The sequence below is a fragment of the Hyposmocoma kahamanoa genome, unplaced genomic scaffold (genome assembly GCF_003589595.1).
Source record: "Hyposmocoma kahamanoa isolate Upper Pololo Valley unplaced genomic scaffold, ASM358959v1 211, whole genome shotgun sequence".
NCBI lineage: Eukaryota > Metazoa > Arthropoda > Insecta > Lepidoptera > Cosmopterigidae > Hyposmocoma > Hyposmocoma kahamanoa.
In genome coordinates, this window is record NW_020653732.1 from 1,064,443 (window position 1) to 1,086,887 (window position 22,445).

The 22,445-nt window shown below is 35.3% G+C and overlaps 1 protein-coding gene across 2 annotated transcripts in view; it reads left to right on the forward strand.

Annotated features, from left to right (window-relative positions):
• LOC113227560 overlaps window positions 1-15,747 on the forward strand; it is a 59,033-nt gene extending 43,286 nt beyond the window's left edge. The window contains exons 3-6 of one of the 2 annotated variants that reach the window (XM_026460510.1): window positions 3,630-3,761; window positions 9,967-10,045; window positions 11,125-11,219; window positions 13,344-15,747. In XM_026460510.1, the coding sequence (XP_026316295.1) occupies window positions 3,630-3,761; window positions 9,967-10,045; window positions 11,125-11,219; window positions 13,344-13,853 (816 nt within the window). In that variant the 3' untranslated portion in view covers window positions 13,854-15,747. The remainder of the gene's footprint in view (window positions 1-3,629; window positions 3,762-9,966; window positions 10,046-11,124; window positions 11,220-13,343) is intronic. The other variant, XM_026460511.1, reaches the window with a different exon arrangement.
• The last annotated feature ends 6,698 nt before the right edge of the window (window positions 15,748-22,445 follow it).

Genomic DNA, 22,445 nt, shown 5'->3' on the forward strand with positions numbered 1-22,445 from the left:
GGTTAAGCTTATTGAAATAAGCGAGACAGAAAATATTTTTTCTAGTACCTACGAGTACGTTTTTGATCAAGGATATAAAACATATAGTTGTTCCAACATATTATGTTTACAAATAATTTAATTATGTATGATTGTAATTTTGTCATTTTTAATTAGGTCTTTGACCAATAAATCATTTATTATACCTATACAAGCGATTTTAATTTTTATATTTATGCAATGTATGTATTTGTGATCTTTATTACACATATCACACATATTTGTAGTTTTTGTATCTCAAAAGAATAATAAGTTAACGGATCGAACTAAGAAATCGAACAAGTGAGAACAAATACTCTCACTAGTTCGACGATCGAACTAATGAATCGAACTAGTGAGAATAAACGCTCCATCGTCGACCTCACCGTCCTGTTTATGAACCGTTTTTGACTTACGGGTTTCAATACGTTGTTTTGTTTGTTAGACATTAAAGTGAAACTTATTTTAAATCGCCATTTCTTATGTTCTTGGAACATAAGTTAAATAATTGTGCTATAACATTAAATCTCTTTAGTACTAAGTATGGACGCGCAAAGCCAGCTTTATAATTATGTAAGTTTTCAATTTTGTTTACTTTTAAGTTATAATTATGATTATTGAATGTTAGGATGTTTCACCCATTGACTTACAAATAAATGGACGACGGGTCTAATACGAAAACCACGAAAAAAAGTCCCAAGTCAACCTATTTAAACGTAGTGACGTATAAAGGAATATGAAAAAGCTAAAACGTTGAATTTAAATTGTAATGTCATCGCAGTACTGTCCAATTTTGCTTGCTTCGCTGTCAGTCGAACAAAAGAAGACTAAAGCGTGAATGACGCTCTGTATACGATTTTAACGCCCTATAAGTTCGGACACTTTTTAGCGCGGACCCGACGCCGACGTCCATATAATTGTAAGTCAATGGTTTCACCACTATTTTTTGTAAAATCCACTAGTTTGTTATTATTATTAATACAAATATCGAACACATAGAAAAAATTCCTTCGATCCGGCTGGATTCGAACCAGTGTCTTCTAGCAAACCGTGCCAGACGCTATGCCAACTAAACCTGGGTACAAACCAGCGGACTTTATGAATTTTTCTATGCGCTTATTGCTTTTGTTTTTAATTTTTTAACGACTTTTTGTCGTAGCGCCATCTATGAGAAATCTATTTCTTCACGCAGCCAGGTACCTTTACAGCTACCAGCAGCTGACTAGAGACGTCGCTTTAAAGATTGTAATTTGTTCTATAAATGCGTAATTAATTATTCATACATTGTAGAAGCAGTAAAACTCCTTGTGAAAGAGTTCGTCCAGGGAAATACTGATACTATATCTGCCGCCAAGGAGTGATACGAGCATTACTGCGTTCCAGTTTTAAAAGATCAAGGGTGCTGGTGAAACTTACTCCCATTCTCCGTCCAACATCCGTCCAAATCGAACACTGTGAAATAGGTAATATTCGACCAAATCAGTAGACTTAGTTTGGTCGAGTATTACTTATTTGATAGATTGTTTTGAACGGAGAACCATAGTAGACGGCCAGTGGCAGCTCCGAGTGGCTTTGCAACTGTTATGGATAGACATATCGCTCACCACCAGGCGCACGACTTGTTCGTCCCGTCACTTGTAATCATAAAAAAATGTCTACAAAGATTCATGATATTTTGGAAACCGTGTGAAATTCCCCGTATTGAGTCGGCGTGGCGGATTGTATCTTAGCTTCTCGTAGAGGAGATCAGTGTTGAGTAGTGGCATGTATAATATGTGAATGATTATCATATCAGTAAAAGAAATAAGTTCTTCAAAATATAGCAAAATGGCAACGTTCCATATCTAAATTCTCAAACTACATATATAATTCAAATTAAAATATCTTTATTTCTGAATATTCATCCACAGGGGTTTGTAGCAAAGCACTTAAAAATAGAGTCAGTACTACAAACATCGAGTATATAACCAGAAATAGAGACGAAATGTAATTTAATTTATTTAAAAACTATTCTGCTATATCATTACTGTGACAACAGCGCTCCGATTGTCCAGCCCAAATTCGAAACTATTGACGGGTGTCGTCAATTGTTTCACTTCAAATCTACCAGTATAACGTGAACTTTGCTATAATGGACGAAAATTGCAAAATTACTTATTTAATGTTTAATTACCGATGAAATGGGACTCCGTTTGTTTTGTAATTAGATGTTTTGCTGTTTTTCTCACACCACCGAATGTGAACGAAATGCAGAATATTTTTGGAATATACGGAGACGTACACACAGGTCAGTTGTTGGCGCTGTACTATTTCAGCTTTCTAATTCGTGATTTCAGCGCAAACGAGAGTTGATATTTAAAAGTGATATCAGCACCATTTGACTAATGATGTGCCATGGATGGATGGCTCTTATTTCGATGACTACAAATAACATTTTTTTCTAAAACTATTATGCAACCCGGACTAGTGCTTATGAAAAAAACCCTGGACACGCAAGAGACTGTTGCTACGAAATCTATGGACCAGGAGCAATTAGTATTTAGATAAATTTTCAAAATATTTATCCATTCCAAAACTAAATTAATTACAAATCTCAATTCACAACGTAGGCTTCTTCCGGTAGACACAAATATAAATCAGCAACGGGCTTCGTCACATAACAATCAATAATTCAATTCCGCCATTGCCATTTTTATCTAATTATAACAATGAAAAAGGACCGCTTCGAATCTTAGATGGTTCAATTGTCCCCATAACACTGGCAAAGTCAAAATTAAAGAATCATTTATTCTTAGAGGATGGAAAAAAATAGTCTAAGCAATTATTCCATAAGTAAAATAAATTGACACTTGAAAACGACACATTTAAGCTACTGCTCGTTCACTACGCTGACTTCCTCGAGAAAAACGAGCAAGAAACTCTAGGGATTGCTCTTTTCAAATAAACTTAAATGCTATGGAATTCACTTTGAATCAAATTTGTGTGGAATCTAGAGCCATGTCGTCTTTCCATACATTTTTATCTAACACGTAGTCTTCAATTTGTAATATGACTTTTTAATCAAAATATTTTTAATGTACTAGTTTTTGGACTTAGGAAATGATCCCAGTTCCCCATGAAAGAGCCGTTTCCTTTGTTTAAACGAAATCGTGGTACCATGAGTTTGGACTTAGCTCTAAGGTTAATATTATGGATATCTTCTTTCTTAACGAAATTTTGAATGTTTTTACGGGCATATAAAATATTTGAGTATCGATGTAGGATTTTAGTACACATCCGTCAGATTCCTCTTTCGTCAGATCATTTCTTTATTCCGTATAGGTCAGAAATTTGTTGCTGGAAACGAAACAGTTACTGTGATGTCACAGTCATAATACCAGTCTCCTTAAACTTTTCTCTGAGAGAAACCCGAGAACCTAAACGGCAGCAATTAATATCTGTATAATAATTATACACGGTTTTCTCTGAAAGTGACCTTCTTTTGGTTTGGGTTATTGCCTAAGTACATCCTAATTTTAACAATTTAATATTTCTTTATTTAAATAAGCGAAACCAGCATAACATACCAAACTGTAATATTTCATTTTGAAGTCCTTCTTTTATTATTACAGCTGGTGTGGTCAACCATATGCGAGGAGGTAAACGCAAGGTGCGGTGGAGATAAACCCCGCACGCCGACACAGGTCAAGATGTGGTACGAGAACTATAAGAAGAAATGCAAGATGCGCGCGCATGATAATCAGGTAAGGTCATCATTAACAATTAAAACTGGCATCATCAATTAAGGTTGCCAAGGCCATTGTCATCAACAATTTACATATAGGTGAACGTACGAGAACTATAAGAACTGCATGATGTGCCCGTGTTATCATTAAGTAAGTCACAATTGCCATCAACGAAAATTAACGGCATCAAGATTTATCGTCAATATCATCAATAATATGACGTGAAGAAATGAACTCGAGGTGCAATGAGGCCCCGAAAGCGAGACGAGAAGTATAAGAAGTCCAAAATATGCGCAAATGATCATCATGTAAGGTCAGTATCACCGTCAACGAAAATTAACATCATCAACGAAGGCTATTGTGACGGTGTGACCTTACACCGTCATCCCACCTTTTTGTATCGCCTCTCTCCATTCGTATCGTATAGTTTTTTCTTCTTCTACTCATATTTAAATTTAAAATTGTTCCATTTTACCTCGCATTCTGATTTTGTTTCTTCCCATCGTCACTCTCTGCGCGACAGCTAACACTCCTATCTACTCGTCTAATTTTTGAACCGTTTACCATTTACTAAAATCTTATTTTTGATTCTTTACCAAGTTATAATACAAAACATATAATAGGTACCTAATATAATAGGTATAATAGGTTGTCGACCAAAAATGAAGCCATAAACCCGGATGTAATGGTGCCGCCATTGAAACCTTGGCTATTACACGAATATAAAGATTTGTACAGACGCTTTCTAGCATTCCAGCATCTCCACACTATCATCATCAATTGTGGTCTAGATGTTGTCCATAATCTACAAATAAAATCTACGAGAATAAACATGAGATTTAAAAAAAAATGTTGATTAATCGAGTTCCTAGGCTTTCGCGAATGCTCCACTTAAGAAATAAAACTATTTTTTTCTAAATTGCGTATATTTGTTTTTTTTTTTAAACAAATCAACAATTTGTTGCCTTTATAGGTTTTTTGATTACGGCTGACTGGGATAGATTGATGATTTATTTAACAAATATACACAGTTTAAATCCGAAAGAAGAATAGTTTCATTTCCAATGTCCATTAAGGACGGTAAACAAGTAAATTATTAACGAAGATCTATTAGAAGCCCGAAGCCAAAAGCTGAGAGGGCTTAATAGTTTTTTTACCGTTTGAGATATTTCATTACATTTACGAGGAAATAAATACAATATAAATATGGTTCACCACACAACAATAATGGATTTGGCAAGTGGCGAGATTTTTGTTTGTTTTTTTTTTGTAAATTCTTTCATAGATAATACAACTCGAAGTAAAATATCGAGAAAAGCTAACACGCATACAGCCTTGATGGATTGTAAAAAAAACAACAAAATGTTTATACAGAAAAAAATTAAAATTAATTATAAGAAATTTTTAATAATAAATATTTAAGTAGTATGTGGCTGAATTTCAATTAAATTTCTGTTTGCATGAACTTGAACCTGACCTTTGTAAGGAAGTATGTCGTGCTACAAATTAAAAAAAACTCCTTACCGACCAATGTTGTAATGGAAAGAAAAAGGGCCCGTGGGTTTTATTTGGGGCATTATAGTCAAGTTAGCCGCCATGCAATAATACTATTTACGAGCAAGTGTGATGAAAAATATAAAAATGACCTGTAGAAAACTTGTTGTGTGGTGAAATTACAGGCACTTGGCACTTGTCAACTTATGTCTCAGGGTAACGTATGTACAATCGTTACAAAAATTCTCTTTGATTCCGTTCCGCCGTAATATAAATAGAGCCTAATTTTGATTATAATTTTTATTGCTAAGGGCCTTACGGAAATGAACTGTCATTTTACTCCGTCTTCAAAAAAGACAGAATGTAATTTGTTATTATTATTGTTATAAAAATCGAAAAAACACAAAAAAAATTCCTTCGATCCAACTTGATTCGAACCAGCGTCTTGTGCCTTATCGTGACTACCGCTCTGGACCCCATTTCTGCTAATTTTCTTGAAATTCACCGGTCTTGTAATTCCATTTTTGGATTTTTTTTCCGTTTCTGCTTCCGCAACTTTTATCGGAAGTTCATAACAGTCGCAATGGATCTGACGCGTGCGTGTAGCCTACATTTATTTCTCTCGTGAGTTTGGGTATAATTTGTGGTTGTCTATGTATGTGTCCATGGCACCCGCGACTCAGGGTTTCCCTAGTGCGGTGCTATGTTGAGTGTGTCCGTTATTATTACTGTTTGACTCTATTTCATTGGAATCTTTATAGTATTTACACATCCTCTTCCGTTTCCGTTTCTGTTTTCTTTATGACACTTCCGTTACATCACTACAATTATTTTAATATTTGTTGTTCTGCTAAAACCTAGCTGCAGTGGCAGTTCAGAGACTCAATAGTGTCAGTGGAATGGCACTAATGTTATTAACAATTCATTCAATCACTAATGAGAGATGTTGCCTTATTAAACCTGGCATGGAAATTATTATGCTTAATATACTCGTATTAACTCGTTAAATCAGCAATTATTGAAGATTAAATGATATTAAATATATTACATACATATTTTTTAATAACATCAAGTGGCGTCACACGTCGTGGTCCATACGTGTAAATAAACAAATAGTTTTTATTATATGTACGTTAGTCTACAAGGTACGTGTTTATGGGTCTTTTGTAACCTGAAAACATTGACTTACAAATAAATGGACGACGGGTCTAATACAAAAACCACGGAAAAAATGTCCCAAGTCAACCTATTTAAACGTAGTGACATGTAAAGGAATATGAAAAAGCTAAAACGTTGAATTTAAATTGTAATGTCATCGCAATACTGTCTAATTTTGCTTGCTTCGCTGTCAGTCGAACAAACGAAGACTAAAGCGTGAATGACGCTCTGTATACGATTTTAACGCCCTATAAGTTCGGACACTTTTTAACGCGGACCCGACGTCCATATTATTGTAAGTCAATGCCTGAAAATAAATAAATAAATTACTGCTTTATTGACTAAGTTTAAGGTTTTTTTTATAACATCAAGACGACGAACAAGTCGTGCGCCTGATGGTAAGCTACACGCCTGTCTATAACAGTTACAGTGCCCCTCAGAGCTTTAAATGCAAATATCTGAGGGGCACTACCACTGGCCCGTCACCCTGAATTGACAAGTCACATGTGCCTGTAATTTCACCAGCACCCTTGCCTTTCAAAACCGGAACACAGTAAAGCTGACATTACTGCTTAGCGGCAGAAATATGTAAGGTGGCTGTACTACTCTGGACGAACTCTTTCACAAGGAGCTCTACTGCTACTAAATAATATTAATAGACTACATCATCCACGTGTCAATGAAGAGCAGAATACCAGCAAAATGGCGAGTCACTGACAATCCACTAATCTTAACTTTTATCAGAATACCAAATGTACAAAATCTGCCATTGACACTATCGATAGGCAACTGGATGATTTACAATTAGCAGGCTTGGTTCCCTGAGCAAGGGGCTGAGTTAGCAAATTTTACGATTTGTATTGATTTAAACAACTTTTTTGCCGTAGCGCCATCTGTGAGAAACTTATAAAAGTTTCTTCACTTAGCCCTAGTACACAGAGTTATTTGTAAAGTACCATCGAGTATATAACCAGAAATAGAGACCATCCGTCCCTGGCAACTCATCAGGTAAAAGGGCCTTATATCACTTTTAAGTATCAACTCTCGTTTGCGCTGAAATCATATATTAGAAAACTGAAATAGTACAGCACCAACAACTGACCTGTGTGTACGTCTCCGTATATTCCAAAAATATTCTGTATTTATTGTAATAAAGATAGTATCTGTAACAATGGTGGCTGGTCCATTCGGTGGTGTGGGAAAAACCGCAAAACATCTAATTACAAAACAAACGGAATCACGTTTCATCGGTAATTAAATGTGTAATTTTTCAATTTTTGTTTCGTTAAACTGGTCGATTTGAAGTGAAACAATTGACGACTCCCGTCAATTGTTTCGAATTCGAGCTGGCCAATCGGAGCGCAGTAGTCACAGTAATGATTTGGCAGAATACTTTTCAAGTAAATTAAATGACATTTCTATTTCTAACATCATAATAGTATTTTATGCAATCGTTGCATAATGAAGGTTTTTAAAATCGAGTACCGCGTTTTGGCCACGAGGCTTTACCGAGTAGCCTAAATAGAAGGTACGAGATTTTAATGAATGTTTGCATACAATACTTTTTGTACGATTAAATAAAATAATGAAACACAATCAATATTTAATGTATATTTTGTTAACAATCCCTGACTCACAACTCACAGAAAAGTCAAACAAATGCTACAAAACAAAAAATCAAAGAGAAAGAATAGAAGTTGCCAAGTACAGCTTATTTTTATTTTATATACTTATTTATAAACTTACGTATGTCCATTCTTCTTTTTTCTTCTTGATGTGAGCTATACTAGAAACAGTATAGCTTCACGTTGAGGGTCATAGCAAGATGTTTGTTTAGATGTTTGTTAGCGTGTTTGTTTCCACGTTATTATTCTAAGTTTATAAAGATTTATGGCCCGGTTGTAAGACCTTTATGCCAATTTAACCAATCAGGAGGCAGTAGAGCGTTTGAGTAGTCATATTTACAATACAATACAAATATTCTTTATTGCACACTAGGACAAATACAAAAAATAAAAAGACAGGTACAACAGGCGGCCTTGTTGCTATTTAGCAATCTCTTCCAGGCAACCTTCGGGTTACAAGAAAAACTGTGAGATAATAATTAATTGAGGGCGCAACAGAATTCGTATTTAAAATACATATTGCACATACACAAGTGGCAAAAAAAAGAAAAATAATATTAAAAATAGTCTAAAACAGATATCCAAAATAATAGTAATAAATAAATAAAATACTTAAATAAATAAATAACAAAAAATATTTTAATTAGCAAAAATACGACATTCTTTTTTGAAACTCATTATAATTCTGTGTACAGAACTGTAACCGCCCAGTTACACGAGACGAAAGTTTTCGCGTGGCGACCAACCAGTTACCACGCCTTCATGTACATTAATGGCGAATCTGAATTCTATTCACGAAGCAACAACATTTAAATTCCTCGGAATAATACGACCACGCGGCGGCCGCGCAGACCAAATTGAAGCCAGCCTCGCCCGCGTGCCCGGGACGCTCATTTAAGTTAAAACGTAAAAGCTAAACAGATAGAGCGTATTTTGCCATGACAGTTAGACGTACGCAACGCGATGAAATTCGTGTCGAATAAAATTATGAAATTTTCCAATTCAGTACCGAGTACCATAAACAATAGAATTTTTATTCAGAAGTAAAAAGAGCGCATTTGTGATATAGTTTATAAAATTATAATTGACAGATTAAGTAGAAAAACAATGTTTTATGATTTTTTTACAAAACATAATAAATTTACCAAAAATAAACTTTTAAGTTTTTGATGTATTATACTATCTGACACTTTTTAGGTCTATGTCTGGTAGAGACGAAATAAGGGCCATACATTTCTGGTAACTCATCAGTGTTACATCACTTACGATATCAACTCTCGTTTGCACTGAAATATAGACAGCGCCAACAACTGACCTGTATGTACGTCTCCGTATATTCCAAAAATATTGTATATTTATTGTAATAAAGATAATATCTCTAACAATGGCGTGCTGTTCCATTCGAGGGTGTGGAGAAAAACAGCAAAACATCTAATTACAAAACGAAATTAAATATTAACTATGTAATTTTTCAATTTTCGTCCATTATAGGAAAGCTCTAGTTAACTGGTTGCTTTGAAGTGAAACAATTGACGACATCAATTGACGACCCTCGTCAATTGTTTCGAACTCGGGATAGCCAATCGGAGCGCAGTTGTCACAGTAATGATATGGCAGAATAGTTTTCAAACAAATTAAATGACATTTCGTCTCTATTTCTGGTTATTTACTCGATGTCTGGTAGTAACTTCAAACGTGCAAGCGTCCCCAGACGGCCTCCACCTGCATCTTTACATTTTTCACAGAGTTATCATCGTTTAGAGCGATCTATTTAAATATTTTTATTTTTGAACGAAAGTAAAATCGGATCAATTATTAAAAGCCATGAAGCAAAAATCATTGTTTATGATGTTAGTAATATTGTCCTACGAGGTTAGTACGATTTTTAATCATACTACCCCTCACGTTAATGTGGTTTGTTAATTTTCTTATACATTAACTTCCAGTTGCAACAGCCGTCTACGGAAACGCCGGGTCTGCTGGACGGAATGCTCTGGCAGAACATTAACCCTCTCGATGTCAAAGGTAACTAAGTTCCACATAATTTCAGATTAATGCAATTCTTCAGTTGTAAGCTCTCAAATGTGACCGTAGGCTACCGGTTTTTGTGGAACCAGGAAGCGAATATCTAAATGGTTTGGAGCCTGAGAGTTCTGGTAGTGGCAATACGTTTATTTTCCTCCTCGTCCGAATAACCTCACACTCCCCTTAAAACTACTCCCTACCTTTCTCACTCCTCCCTAACCTTTCCACTCCTCCCTACCTCCCTTCGTATTCATTTCGAATCCGAGATTATACAAATCTAGAAAACTCGAATCCCCTTCGAATGTCGCTTGTGCACTAAGTCCGAGAAAATGCTAATATCGCTTGTACATGTAGAGATAAAATGATCGCTGTGACATTTCGAACCGTCAGTTCTCGGATTTGGGGGTCGATTCAGAACCTTACGATAACTCGGTTGTTGACCGATTCTATTAGATATCGTACGATTTCTTTTCATTTTAATTCACAATAACCGAACCGAACGTCAAACTGTCGTATTCAAAACCGAACCGAAATGACGTCACACCCGTACGATTACTCGAACTTCTCGACCGGCAAAGGTTGCGAACGTTATTGAGAACACAGTTATCGAACGTCCTATTGTTTACAAAGCAATAATGTAATATGGAAATATTTTATATTTTAAATAAAGTCTGGATTTTGTTCAATTTTATTAATGTATTTTAATGCATTCCTATATTTTAGGCCTTTAAAGTCTTAAAAATGTATTATTATATATTTTCATTTTTCTTATAATCTATTTCACCGACTAATTCCGTAAACGCTGTTGGTTAACGATATCTTACCCGACTCGAACATTTAACTCTGAATGTTGCGAATAGCTCGGAAAGCGCCCTTCGATTGGAGAACGCTGAATCGGGGTCCTGATACGCATCGGGCGTAGCGAACGCTCCAGGGGTCAATGTCATTCTGTTAATAATTTTACATGTAGATTGAACCTTAATAATACACCCGATGTTGTGTCTAGGCACATGTCTGGAGTTTTAGAAAGCACCCAGCCTACTTCAGTACTGTACAATATTATTGACCGTAACAAACAGATGAGGAGTGCGAGGCTACCGGAAGCGCTGATGGAGGCGCGCACAGCGTTAAAGACGACGACTGCGTACCTGTTAACGTGAGTACCATCTCCGATGTAAGTTATTCGCTATTACAAGTTTATTTACAATCAAGCCAAATTCGACGTAGAATGTAGAATAACAAAACGTTGCTAGGCAACCAATGATGGCATAGGAAAAGAAAATTTTTTTCAATTCCCTTCATTGACTTACAAATAAATGGACGACGGGTCTAATACAAAAACCACGAAAAAAATGTCCCAAGTCAGCCTATTTAAACGTAGTGACATGTAAAGGAATATGAAAAAGATTTAAATTGTAATGTCATCGTAGTACTGTCTAATTTTGCTTGCTTCGCTGTCAGTCGAACAAACGAAGACTACAGCGTGAATGACGCTCTGTATACGATTTTAACGCCCTATAAGTTCGGACACTATTTAGCGCGGACCCGACGTCCATATAATTGTAAGTCAATGATTCCCTCGGAATAAAGTGACTCCTCTATTTCCATCGCTTCGAAACAATTTTCGGTTCAAATTCTCCCATCACCAGGCTATGCAAATGGTAAATGAATATAGTGACCGATTGGATTCACTGACCCTAACAAGATTCGCTATGTTATTATAACTACAAATTAATTACCTAATTATTTTATTTCTCTTTTAACGGTGACTTTTTTTAATTCAAAAATATTTCTTACACTTGTCATGTTATTGTAGTAAACCAAATGTTTTATTAAGTATACTTTAGTTTGTGTTATTTGTTTGATGTTAATTCAAGTGGTTTTTACATTGTCTAGTAACTAATTGCAGTAATGGTCTGATGCATTTAGTTTTAAATTCTTCCTAACATAAGTTCCTATGTTTGTAACAATGTACTCAAACGTTGGTAAATCTTAAATAAATAAATAAATGCTCATTATTAAGGCTTGCTCTGCCCACGACCAGCTCCCTTAATTTGAATTTAAATAGGTAAGTAGGTAGTTGGGTTATGTAGAAGTACAACTTACCTAGCCAATTATTATGAAGTTTACAAAATACCTATTGATACTTATGATTTAGGAATAAAAATAAATGTTTGCATCCTATCAATATTTACTGCTATATGTTAAGGTAATGGTAGATGAAAACTAAACAAAATTGTAATATTTTATTTGATATTATTTTACCGCATATTAAATCATCTAGCATCTATTTCCGATTTTGAACTTGAATTACCACCAGAACTCGAATGTTTGCAATCTCTCCCTTCAAATCAAAAAGTCAATATTGACATGACACAGTTTTACAAATAATTAATTACTGGTCATTTTTTTGTAATTTTTAGGTGATTTGAAACTTCTGTTGAATAATATTCATTATAAACATGGCTTCAAGATTTAAGTATTATCCACAATCTAGTTGAATTTCGTAGGAAAATATTGAAATTGTGGTAACTGTGAAAGAGTACTGGTAACTATGAAAACCCTAAAAATAAAATGTTTTTGTTTGTTGACCTTTATTCTACATCGAATTTGGCTAGAGTACACATACACATATCTATTATTAAATCATTTATTGTACAGAAAAAACAAAAACACATTTAGTAACGAGGAAAACACAAAAAACCAATTTATTTCTAACAGAAATTAGTATGCAGGAGACAATAACTACAATGACGGGTTTACGTCGTACGTTATGTACCCGTTCCGAAATATCTGGAAAATAAAAAGAAATCATATCGTGGTAAGAAACCTGTAATTAGTGAAAATCACACAATGAATGACCACGTAAGCCTTAAAATCTATATAGTACACACTCATAGCCCCGCACTAGGGAAACCCTGTGTCGCGGGTGCCATGGACATACACATAGAAAACCACAAATTACACCCAAACTCACGAGAGAAATTAATGTAGGCCATACAAATATTTCTCCCGGCCCGGGAATCGAACCTGGGACCTCTGCGTGGCATGGTAACCGTTCGGCCACGGAGGCGGTTAAATGTTGCTCTGATCCTAAAGTAACTAAAGCAAGTGCTTTATTCTTTAGTTACTTATTTTGAGATCCGTAACAATACAGACAATTAAGTTTTTCTAGATGGCGACACCAAGAAAACTGGTGTGCAAGCCACAAGACCATGGAGGCCATCAAATTTTATCTTCGTTACCTACTTAAGTAAGGTTGGTATTTTAATTAATGTAATATTTTTCTGTCTCACAGATGTCAAACGGCCGATTGTCAAGCACGAACGACAGCGACGACACGATGCCCAACGTCCTAGAACCTCATGTCCAAATAATCCCCCACTCGTCGCCCACGCCCCCATTAAAGCCCCTCCCTAACATTCTCCCCCACCTTCCTATCCTCACAAATCCCCTCCAAGCCATAGAGCAAGCGAGATTGCAGCAAAATTTCTTGCAGAAATTAAATGAACTGTCAAACACGCCTTTAAATTTAAGTAATTTAGATGATGAACAGCGGAACGGTCATGATAGGTGCCAGGAGAAAAAAGATGAACAAATAAAACACGACTGCGGTAGTGCTACTGAAGAAGAGCGTCTATATTTTTCGGCGAAACGCCAACACGCGATCTGGGAGCACGAGGCCAAAATGAAAATTTTAACGATGGAGTTAAGACAAAAAGAAGAAATATTTTCATTGCAAAAGCAATTGTTTTTAATCGAGTTAAGATTGAAAATGGATTTTTTGGAGAAAGCTAGCGCTAAATAAGGCTGTGTCTTGGTCGTCAAAGGGTTGCAATCGTGACATTATTGTTGTTTAAACAAAATGGCGGACAAACCATAGACAATAAAGGACTCCGTAGTCAAAGGAGTTCTGATTTCGTGGTACGAAGAAAAATGCTAAGTACAAACTATGAAGTCTTATGAATTTACAGATAAAAAATGCCCTTTCGACCTAACAGATTTTTTATCTAGTTTTAATGTGCCATCTTATTACTTAGTTACCTTAGAGCACACGGAAATGTGATTTCGCGTTAGGCATAATGTTTTACATGCCCAGTGCGTACAGAGAAAGTTAGCTGTGTTAGTCTATGGAAAGTATTTTTTGGTGCAATTTTTCGCTTTTTCTTTATTCTGCAAATGGCGGGAATAGTGCCAAAAACGGGGTTTAAAATGTGATGGAATAAATATTATTTTTGTATTCATTATTTTTTCATAGCTTATTTTGTATTTTTTTTTAAATATTGTAGTGACATAACGTGCTTAAGTTTTATTTTTACCGCCAAAACGGCCGTGTTATTCTTTTGTAGTATTCTTTTTCGTTCTTAACGGCAGCTTATGCATAATTGTTTAAAAAAACTGCCATTAGTAATTTCTTTAATTTTATTTCTTAGTACTTAGATAAGTTGCGCTTGTAGGCGAAAGTTTTATATTATAGAACGAAAATAATAGAATTTTTAAAAGTCATTTCCGTACGTACTTAGACATAATGTCTACTGCATTCTGTTTTGCCAATTTCTAAAACTGATTTTACATATTAATGTTAAGTCTAGTGGAAAATACGTGGCTTTATTACGCGTGCACAATTTGTGCAATCGTAACAGGTAGAAATGCATTGCCCAGGTGTTATGGTGCTTGCTGTGTATTTGATAATGTTGTTAGTCACCGGCGCAGCCTACAGTAACAACATAATATCAAATACACTGCTACTACAGCCTCAAGTCGCAGTCGTGAGAAAGACGCTTCCGTTCCATTAAGTTTCGCGGTAATGTAAATTGAGCCTAATATCATCGATACTAATTCTGTGCGCGTATTTCAGTAACGTATTTATCACCTCGTTTTCCAATTTTAGAAATACAATAAGGCCGAAAATCGACTAAGTCATCGACAAATCGAATTAAAAAAAAAGTAATCGAGACGCCTTGTCTTAGAGATTATCGATGTCGATAAAAAAATGCATTGGTTTTCAAAAGGACAACGCTCTTACATTTAAAATTGTAAAATGTTTTAATTTTAGAAACGTGTACAACAGGATCGACAGTTGAGAAACCTAGTCGTTATGTATTTAAATTAAGTGATCATGAAAAAAATATTTACTTACCTAAAAAAGTAACTAATATTGTATTAGGTAATGCTGAAATCAGTTGCGGACATTCTTCGTCGTGTGTTGTGACCCGTAAAATATTTTTCGGGATTTAAAGAAACTCCCAAAGTAGGTATTATTTTTTTTAATGGAGCGTTACGTTTATATCCATTGATATAGATTTCAAGTTAACGCTATTGACTGATTAATGCAGCTTGTTTATTTTTTTCAGTCACTTCGTTTAATTATACTTTTTAAGTCATTAACGTGCCAATAAATACCATTGTTGTTTAAATACATTTAAAGAATAGTTACTACATGTATAAGATAATAAATAAAATATACGTAAAAGGTAGACAATTATATGGAAATGTAAATTCGACACAGTATGATATTATTATGGTTAATAATAAATAATAAAATAAATTTAATAGAATTTAGAAAAATATCCCCAGGTATTGTAGAAAAGGGGAAGAAATAATAAATACAGTACAAAAATTATTGCAAAAAATTACCTCATGTTTGAAACAGTGTATTATAAATATCTATAGGTTTAATAATTAAAAAAAGTTTTTAGAAAACATTTTTTACACAAGAGGCGGCTTACACCTTATCGACTGTTTTTTTTTACATTGTTGACGAGAAAATAAAAATAGTTATCGATATCGGCGTTGGGCAGCTCTAGTATTTGATTATTAAATTTGAATTTTTGAAAAAAGAAAAGCAATTGTCGTTGGTTGAAACAATTTACGCGCGAAGCCGGTAAATTTGTTAAATAAGGTATTTTATAGTTGAAAGTTAATTGTTTCGAAAAAATGGTGCACGAACCTCGAAAACAAAATTTTTGTAGCAATATTTCGGCACAATTGTTAATAAAATAGCAATAATTGTGATGTATTTACCTAAGATCTCAATTTCAGGTATAAAAATTAAGTTTTACCTTAAAACCTCCTTACAGTGTTATTAAAACAAAGTTATGGTTACCGTTTGTATAAAATATATTTTTTATTTCGAACAATTATTAAGTTAATCTGATTTAATTGGATATTATTGATATTAAATAAAGAATTTATTTTCTGTTCTGTTGTTTTTCTTAAACGTGGTTAATCGGACCACGCTACATTTTTTTTATAACATCAAGTGACGGAACCTACACGTGCGCCTGATGGTAAGTTACACGCCTGTCCATTGCCACTCAGAGCTTTGAATTGCAAAGGCTATAGGGGCATTACCACTGCGCCTGTCACCCTGAGACATAAGTTGACAAGTCCCATGTGCTTGTAATTTCACCAACACCTTTACCCTTCAAAACCGGTGAACACAGTAATGCTGACATTACTGCTTGGCGGCAGAAATAGGTAAGGTGGCAGCGCTATTACGTACGAACTCTTTCACAAGGAGCTCTATGGCTACTAATAACTCATTTTTCATCCATTTACCAACTGAATAAACCGTTGTAGCCTAATTCTATGGTTTACCGCCTCTCGAGTAGAGGACATGGCTTCGAATCGGGACTCGCAGCTCGGAATTTTTCGCATTATTATTTGCGAAGTTTAATTTGAAATTTACCATGAGCTTTTCGGTGATGGAAATCATCTGATGAAAGCTACACATCGGAGAAGTTATAGTATAGCACACAAACCCGCATTTGGTTGCGGATTATCTGTCATCTCTTATCTAAAACGCGGCTATTTGACAAAATATTTTTTTTGAGATATCATAAAAAATCGTAACCCAGTTTTCAATTCAAAAAAAGGAGGTTCTCAATTCGACTGTTCTTTTTTTGTATGTATGTTACGCGATAACTCGGGTATTTGTGAACCAATTACAAAATTGTTACAAAGAGGGTACCTCCATAGTGGTCCAATTTCATTTTGAAGAAAATCATCCACCTCTAAGGGTGGCTGATCACGCATGAACATTCATTTTTATAAACAGCGCCTACGTTTTACTTAAGGAGCAATTATTTTAATGGTTGGTTTTGCTATTCTCCAATTCAAGGCGTTTTTCTCTCTCAATATACTTTGAGTGGTGAGAACCGATTTTTATTATCTCCTGTGTCAAGTCCTGTATAATATATTTCAATAAAACTTGGCAAATAGATGTAATTGCACGTTCGAGGTCGGTGTTTTTAGTACTCTGTACTGAGATTATAGAATATTAAAATTATTTAATGATACTTCAGCTATGCATCATTACGGTAGGCTCCAATAAGTCGAACACATTAACTAATTTTAACTGTTTTCGAAAGGGAATTTTGTTTTACTTTTTTTCTAATTAAAACTGATATTTGACCATTTGTCACTTGCCGCTTTTTAGTTAGTGGACTGCAGTTATGGCCTAAACCTCGCCTGGAAGGAGACCCATGCCCAGCAGTGGGACGGATAAATGGGTTAATGATGATGACCAACTGATATCGAAAAAATGAAACAACATTTAGTATGAGAAAAAAATGTATTTTCGAGTAAGTAATTAATTACACTTGATGAAATAAATTAATTTAACACAATAAATGCCTCCGTGGCCGAACGATTACCATGCCGGACTGCCACGCAGAGGTCCCAGGTTCGATTCCTGGGCCGAGAGAAATATTTGTATGGTCTACATTTCATTGGGTGTAATTTGTGGGTCGTGCTTATTATTATTAATACAGGGTCAAAAAGGCGCAAAGTTATGATGGTGTTCAAATGTCCACGTTGGAACAAGCTTATTCCAGCGGCACCATTTCTCAATCTCGAGAGCCATAACACCTAGCTTAGATCTGATTACACTAAAAAAAGTTGTGATTTAGTCGGTTGTAGTCGTAAAAAACTAGATTTAGTCGTTACGCCGTTTTGAAGTTATTAAGGTGTTTTACTGGCCACGCTGAAATAAGCTTATTCTGCACAATTTTTGAATCTCGAGCGCCACAACTCCTAGCTTAGATCTGATTGCACCCAGAAAAAGTCGTGAATTCATCGGTTCTTGTCGCAAAATATTACAATTAGTCGCTCCTTGGTTTAGAAGATATTGGATATTCAATTATTTTCGTGGGCAACACTTTTGCGCAATGAACTCATTTTACTCCGTCTTCAAAAAGATGAACTCTAAGAAAGTTTGAGTTTGTCAATAGAATGCATTGACCTAATGCCATTCATTTTGTTATTTATAAAAAAAGTTTTGCGGTTAGAGTGATTGGAAGATATACGTGCTTTGTTTTCGCTGACTTTTACTCTTTGAACTGCGAATTTGTTTATTTTTATGGATTTCCACAGCTGTATATACCGTTTATTGTATATTGTGTGGTCCGTGTTGTGAAGAAGACGGAATAAAATAAAGAGCAGTATTAATTAATTAAACACTGAAAAAAGTGGAACTCACATGACGTGACATTGACAAAACTCTTCAAGAGAAGCCAGAAACTTCAAAATAGAATAGAACAAGGACAGAACATATTTTCATTCTTCAACTCCCTTTTACAAATTTATTTAAATAATTAATTCTGATTTGGTGCATTAATGACATTTGTTACTTTTTCTGTATCCGATTTGATTGCCTGTCAGTGGCGTAGCGTAGGGGGTGTAAGTTAGTCAATTTTTTTCACTTAAAATTAGAAAATAAATTTGAGAAATCGATATCCTATTCAAATATATGTGGCAACGGCAATCAAAAATAAAAACACAATCGAGCCGGGCCTGCCCGGCATTACTTTTGTAATCGTGAAAATAAAGGGTGATTAAGAATGATTACAGATGGCGCTTTGAGCAGCGATGCAAACACGCGATTGCTTAATAGCAGCGCGTGTGTGTAAAGATGGTATCACAATGAACAAATTCTGTTGAGTTGACTATCAACTCAAGGCCATGTCTCGCTACGGGATAAATTGCGGCATTATATTGCCGCCAGACCTTGTGCATTGTGAATCCACTTTAAGGGTATACGATTAGCGACGTTAGCCCCCGGCGCGGCAAATAACGACGCTACGCCACTGTTGCCCGTAAGCGCGATTGTCAACTGCACCCGGATAGTATTCATTTCGAATCCGAGATTATACAAATCTGCTCTCCACTAACTAAAACGCCAAGTGACAAATGGTCAAATATCCATTTTAAATAGCAAAAAATGTAGCACAAAATTCTATTTTAAAAACAGTGGGTGATAGACGTACGAGGTTAAAAATCGCGGTTTTAAAGTTTGCGTTCCTACTCAGCTCGACGTCGGCAACACACGACAGATTAGCTTATAATGTTCCGCGATGTCGTCCACGGAGGAGGTCTTGTGTTATTTGGGAATAATATCATATCACATTTTGATAACTAAAAAAGAAGACAAAATCGGCGAGTGTGGGTGAAGAACTGGCTTACGAAAAGAGAGCGTTTATCACATGTAAATTTAGTAAGTGAGTTACGTGAAGAAAGGGAAGACTCGTAATTATTTAAGAATGCCCGTTCGAGTCGTTGTACGAAGAACTCATGCACTTATTTACACCTATAATAGCTTAACAAGATACCTGCATGAGAGAAGCTATTTCATTTGAAACAAAATGGCGGCTCGTGAATCGCGACGCTGTCAGACATGCGAGCCGAAGCGGGATACGAGCAAGATTTCAAACATGTTTGACGCGTACTTAGGGTGACACATGAGTGAAAAAGGTCGTCGAGCCACAAGTACGCGTATTTACTCGTACGTCTATCACCCACTTAACGATGCGTTTTTTATGATATCTCAAAAAAATATTTTGTCACTTAGCCTTAAGTTAGCGGAAGGCAGAAATCTAGAAAACTTGGACCTACCTCGGATGTCGCTTCAGCGATTTCAGCTTCACGATCGGGTAGCCCATCCGAGTCTCGAAATCAGATGTGTTGTTAAATAAAGTATTGTTACGATTAGAAATGTCAAAAGTTTCCGACCGGCCAGTTGTGAATCGCAATTATGCGCCTTGACTCGGAAGAGAAGCAGTTTCCGATCGGGAGAGGCAATCAAAATCAAGCTGCTGCACTAAGTCCAATTATATCCGAGAAAATGGTCCCTATGACATTTCGATCTGGCATTTCTCGGATTCAGAACTGGGAGGCTACTATCGCTCTCCATCCGATATCCCTCTGAAACATTAACTGTCAAGTAATACTCGACCAAATTAACTTCATTCGCATCATGCTTTTCTTAATTTGGTCGAATATTACTTATTTGACAGTACAATTGTTTCGGTTGGAGAACCCGGTACGACTAGAGATGGGAAAACCGGCTTATTTTTTTAAACGTTTAAACGTTATGCTTTTTTTAAAAAAAGCGTGCCTTTTTAAACGGTTTTTCACTTAAATGCTTTTTAGTTTAAGCGCATAGACTTTTATGTTAAAAAGCCTGCAACGTTGTGTCGATAGCGAAAGAGTAGACCACTAAAGGTCATACGATAAGTAAGTTTTTTGTAAAAAAACGAGTTATATTTTTATTTATGACATAACATTATTATATTAACATTTTCTTCATTGGCGTTTAAGAACATTCAAAAACATAAGTTGTTTAACTATTGTAGTTGTTAACCGTTGAAATGGAAAAACTGCTTATTTTTGGAACGTTAAAACGTACGTTTAAAAAAGCGTGCTTGTAAAAGCGCTTTTCACTTATACGCTTTTTAGTTTGACGTTTAAAAAGTCGTTTAGAAAAACGTTTAAGCGGTTAGACTTTATGTTTAAAGTTTGAATTAATTTGTTTAGAAAACATAGATGGCGCTACTTGAAACTTAGGCACGTTGTAAAAAATTAAATTATTGAGTGCCTATAGAACTGACCAGTGTCCAACGCTTACGCTTAAAATGAAAAGCGTGCTTATGCGCTTATTTTAAAAAGCAGACTTTTTAAGTGCTTTTCGTTTAAACGCCCACCTCTAGATACGACCGTAGATATAGTGTGCAAACGACCTAAGTGCATTTAGTGCTAAAAACAATCAATTGGTCCCATTTTATAAACACTTAGTAAATATAGTACACATACAAAATTACTTAATTATTACTTAAAATTCAAATATTAATAAAAATGGGAGTTAATTGCTTTGCTACACCAAAGCAGAAAGTTACGTAGCAAAATAGCTGAAAATGAAGTTGCTGGTGGGTTCCCGGCAACTTCATTCTACTTCCATTTTTATTAACATTGGTATCCGCAAAGTAGCACATGAGTATACAAAAAGGTATGTGGCAATCATCTAGCGTTCTAATTATTAATAACAACAAAACTCTAGTTCAAAATATACAATATTTAAAAGGAAATAAATACGCAAATGTATAATATAAAATAAACGAACTTTTTAGGATCTATATCGCGTATGTTAGATTTTTTTCAAACAAGGCAACGTTTCGTCATAGTATAAAACAATTGTACATACAAGTTTAGATGCTCTTTGTGAAAGAGTTCGTCCAGGGAACGCAGTAATATAAGCATTACTGCGTTTTGGCTTGGAAGGGTAAGGGTGAAATTACAGGCACATGGGACTTGTCAACTTATGTCCCAGTGTGACGGGCGTAGTTAGTAGAAATGAATTCTTGAACAATTCTGGTTTCGATGCTTATTCAAACAACCACATATCGTCGTTGAACTGCGAAAACCAATTATCTGGAATTTTCACAGAAAATGACTTAATATTGGATAACGCGAAAAAATTGCTTATATAAAATGCAAACATTTTCAAATTTAGGTGAAACGTGAAATGTGGAATCATCTGTTAAAAATTAACGTGGCATGATCATGGTATGCATAAGAAATAGTCGTCGTGAAATTGCATTTATTTCAAAGACGATATTTTGTGACATAATTATTTTTCCCAGTATAACGGCGATATAAACACAACAATAAACACGTCTGTTGTTTATACTGCCTCCGTGGCAGAATGGTTACAATTAGTTTCGATTCCCGGGCCAGGAGAAATAATTGTATGGCTTACATTTATCCCTCTCGTGAGTTTGGGTGTGCGTTAAAAAAATTTCATTTTTAAACACCGAACGACTCAATTTTATAATTTACGGCGCCTGTGACGACACGATATTATGCGAATCCGAGTGTCCATACAAGGCGCGTGACAGGCGCACGCGCAGCTGCGGTTTGTTTAGTGTTATACGTGAACCAGAATCTCATGACATTAAATATTATAAAAATCGAACGACTTTCGTCTGGTAATGTTAACTCGTCACATGTCAATACAAAATATAACTTGTGTCAAATGGTTGTCTGATAAAAACTTTTATCACTTGAAAATAATGATTTTATAGCCATTGACTTACAATTATATGGACGTCGGGTCCGCGCTAAA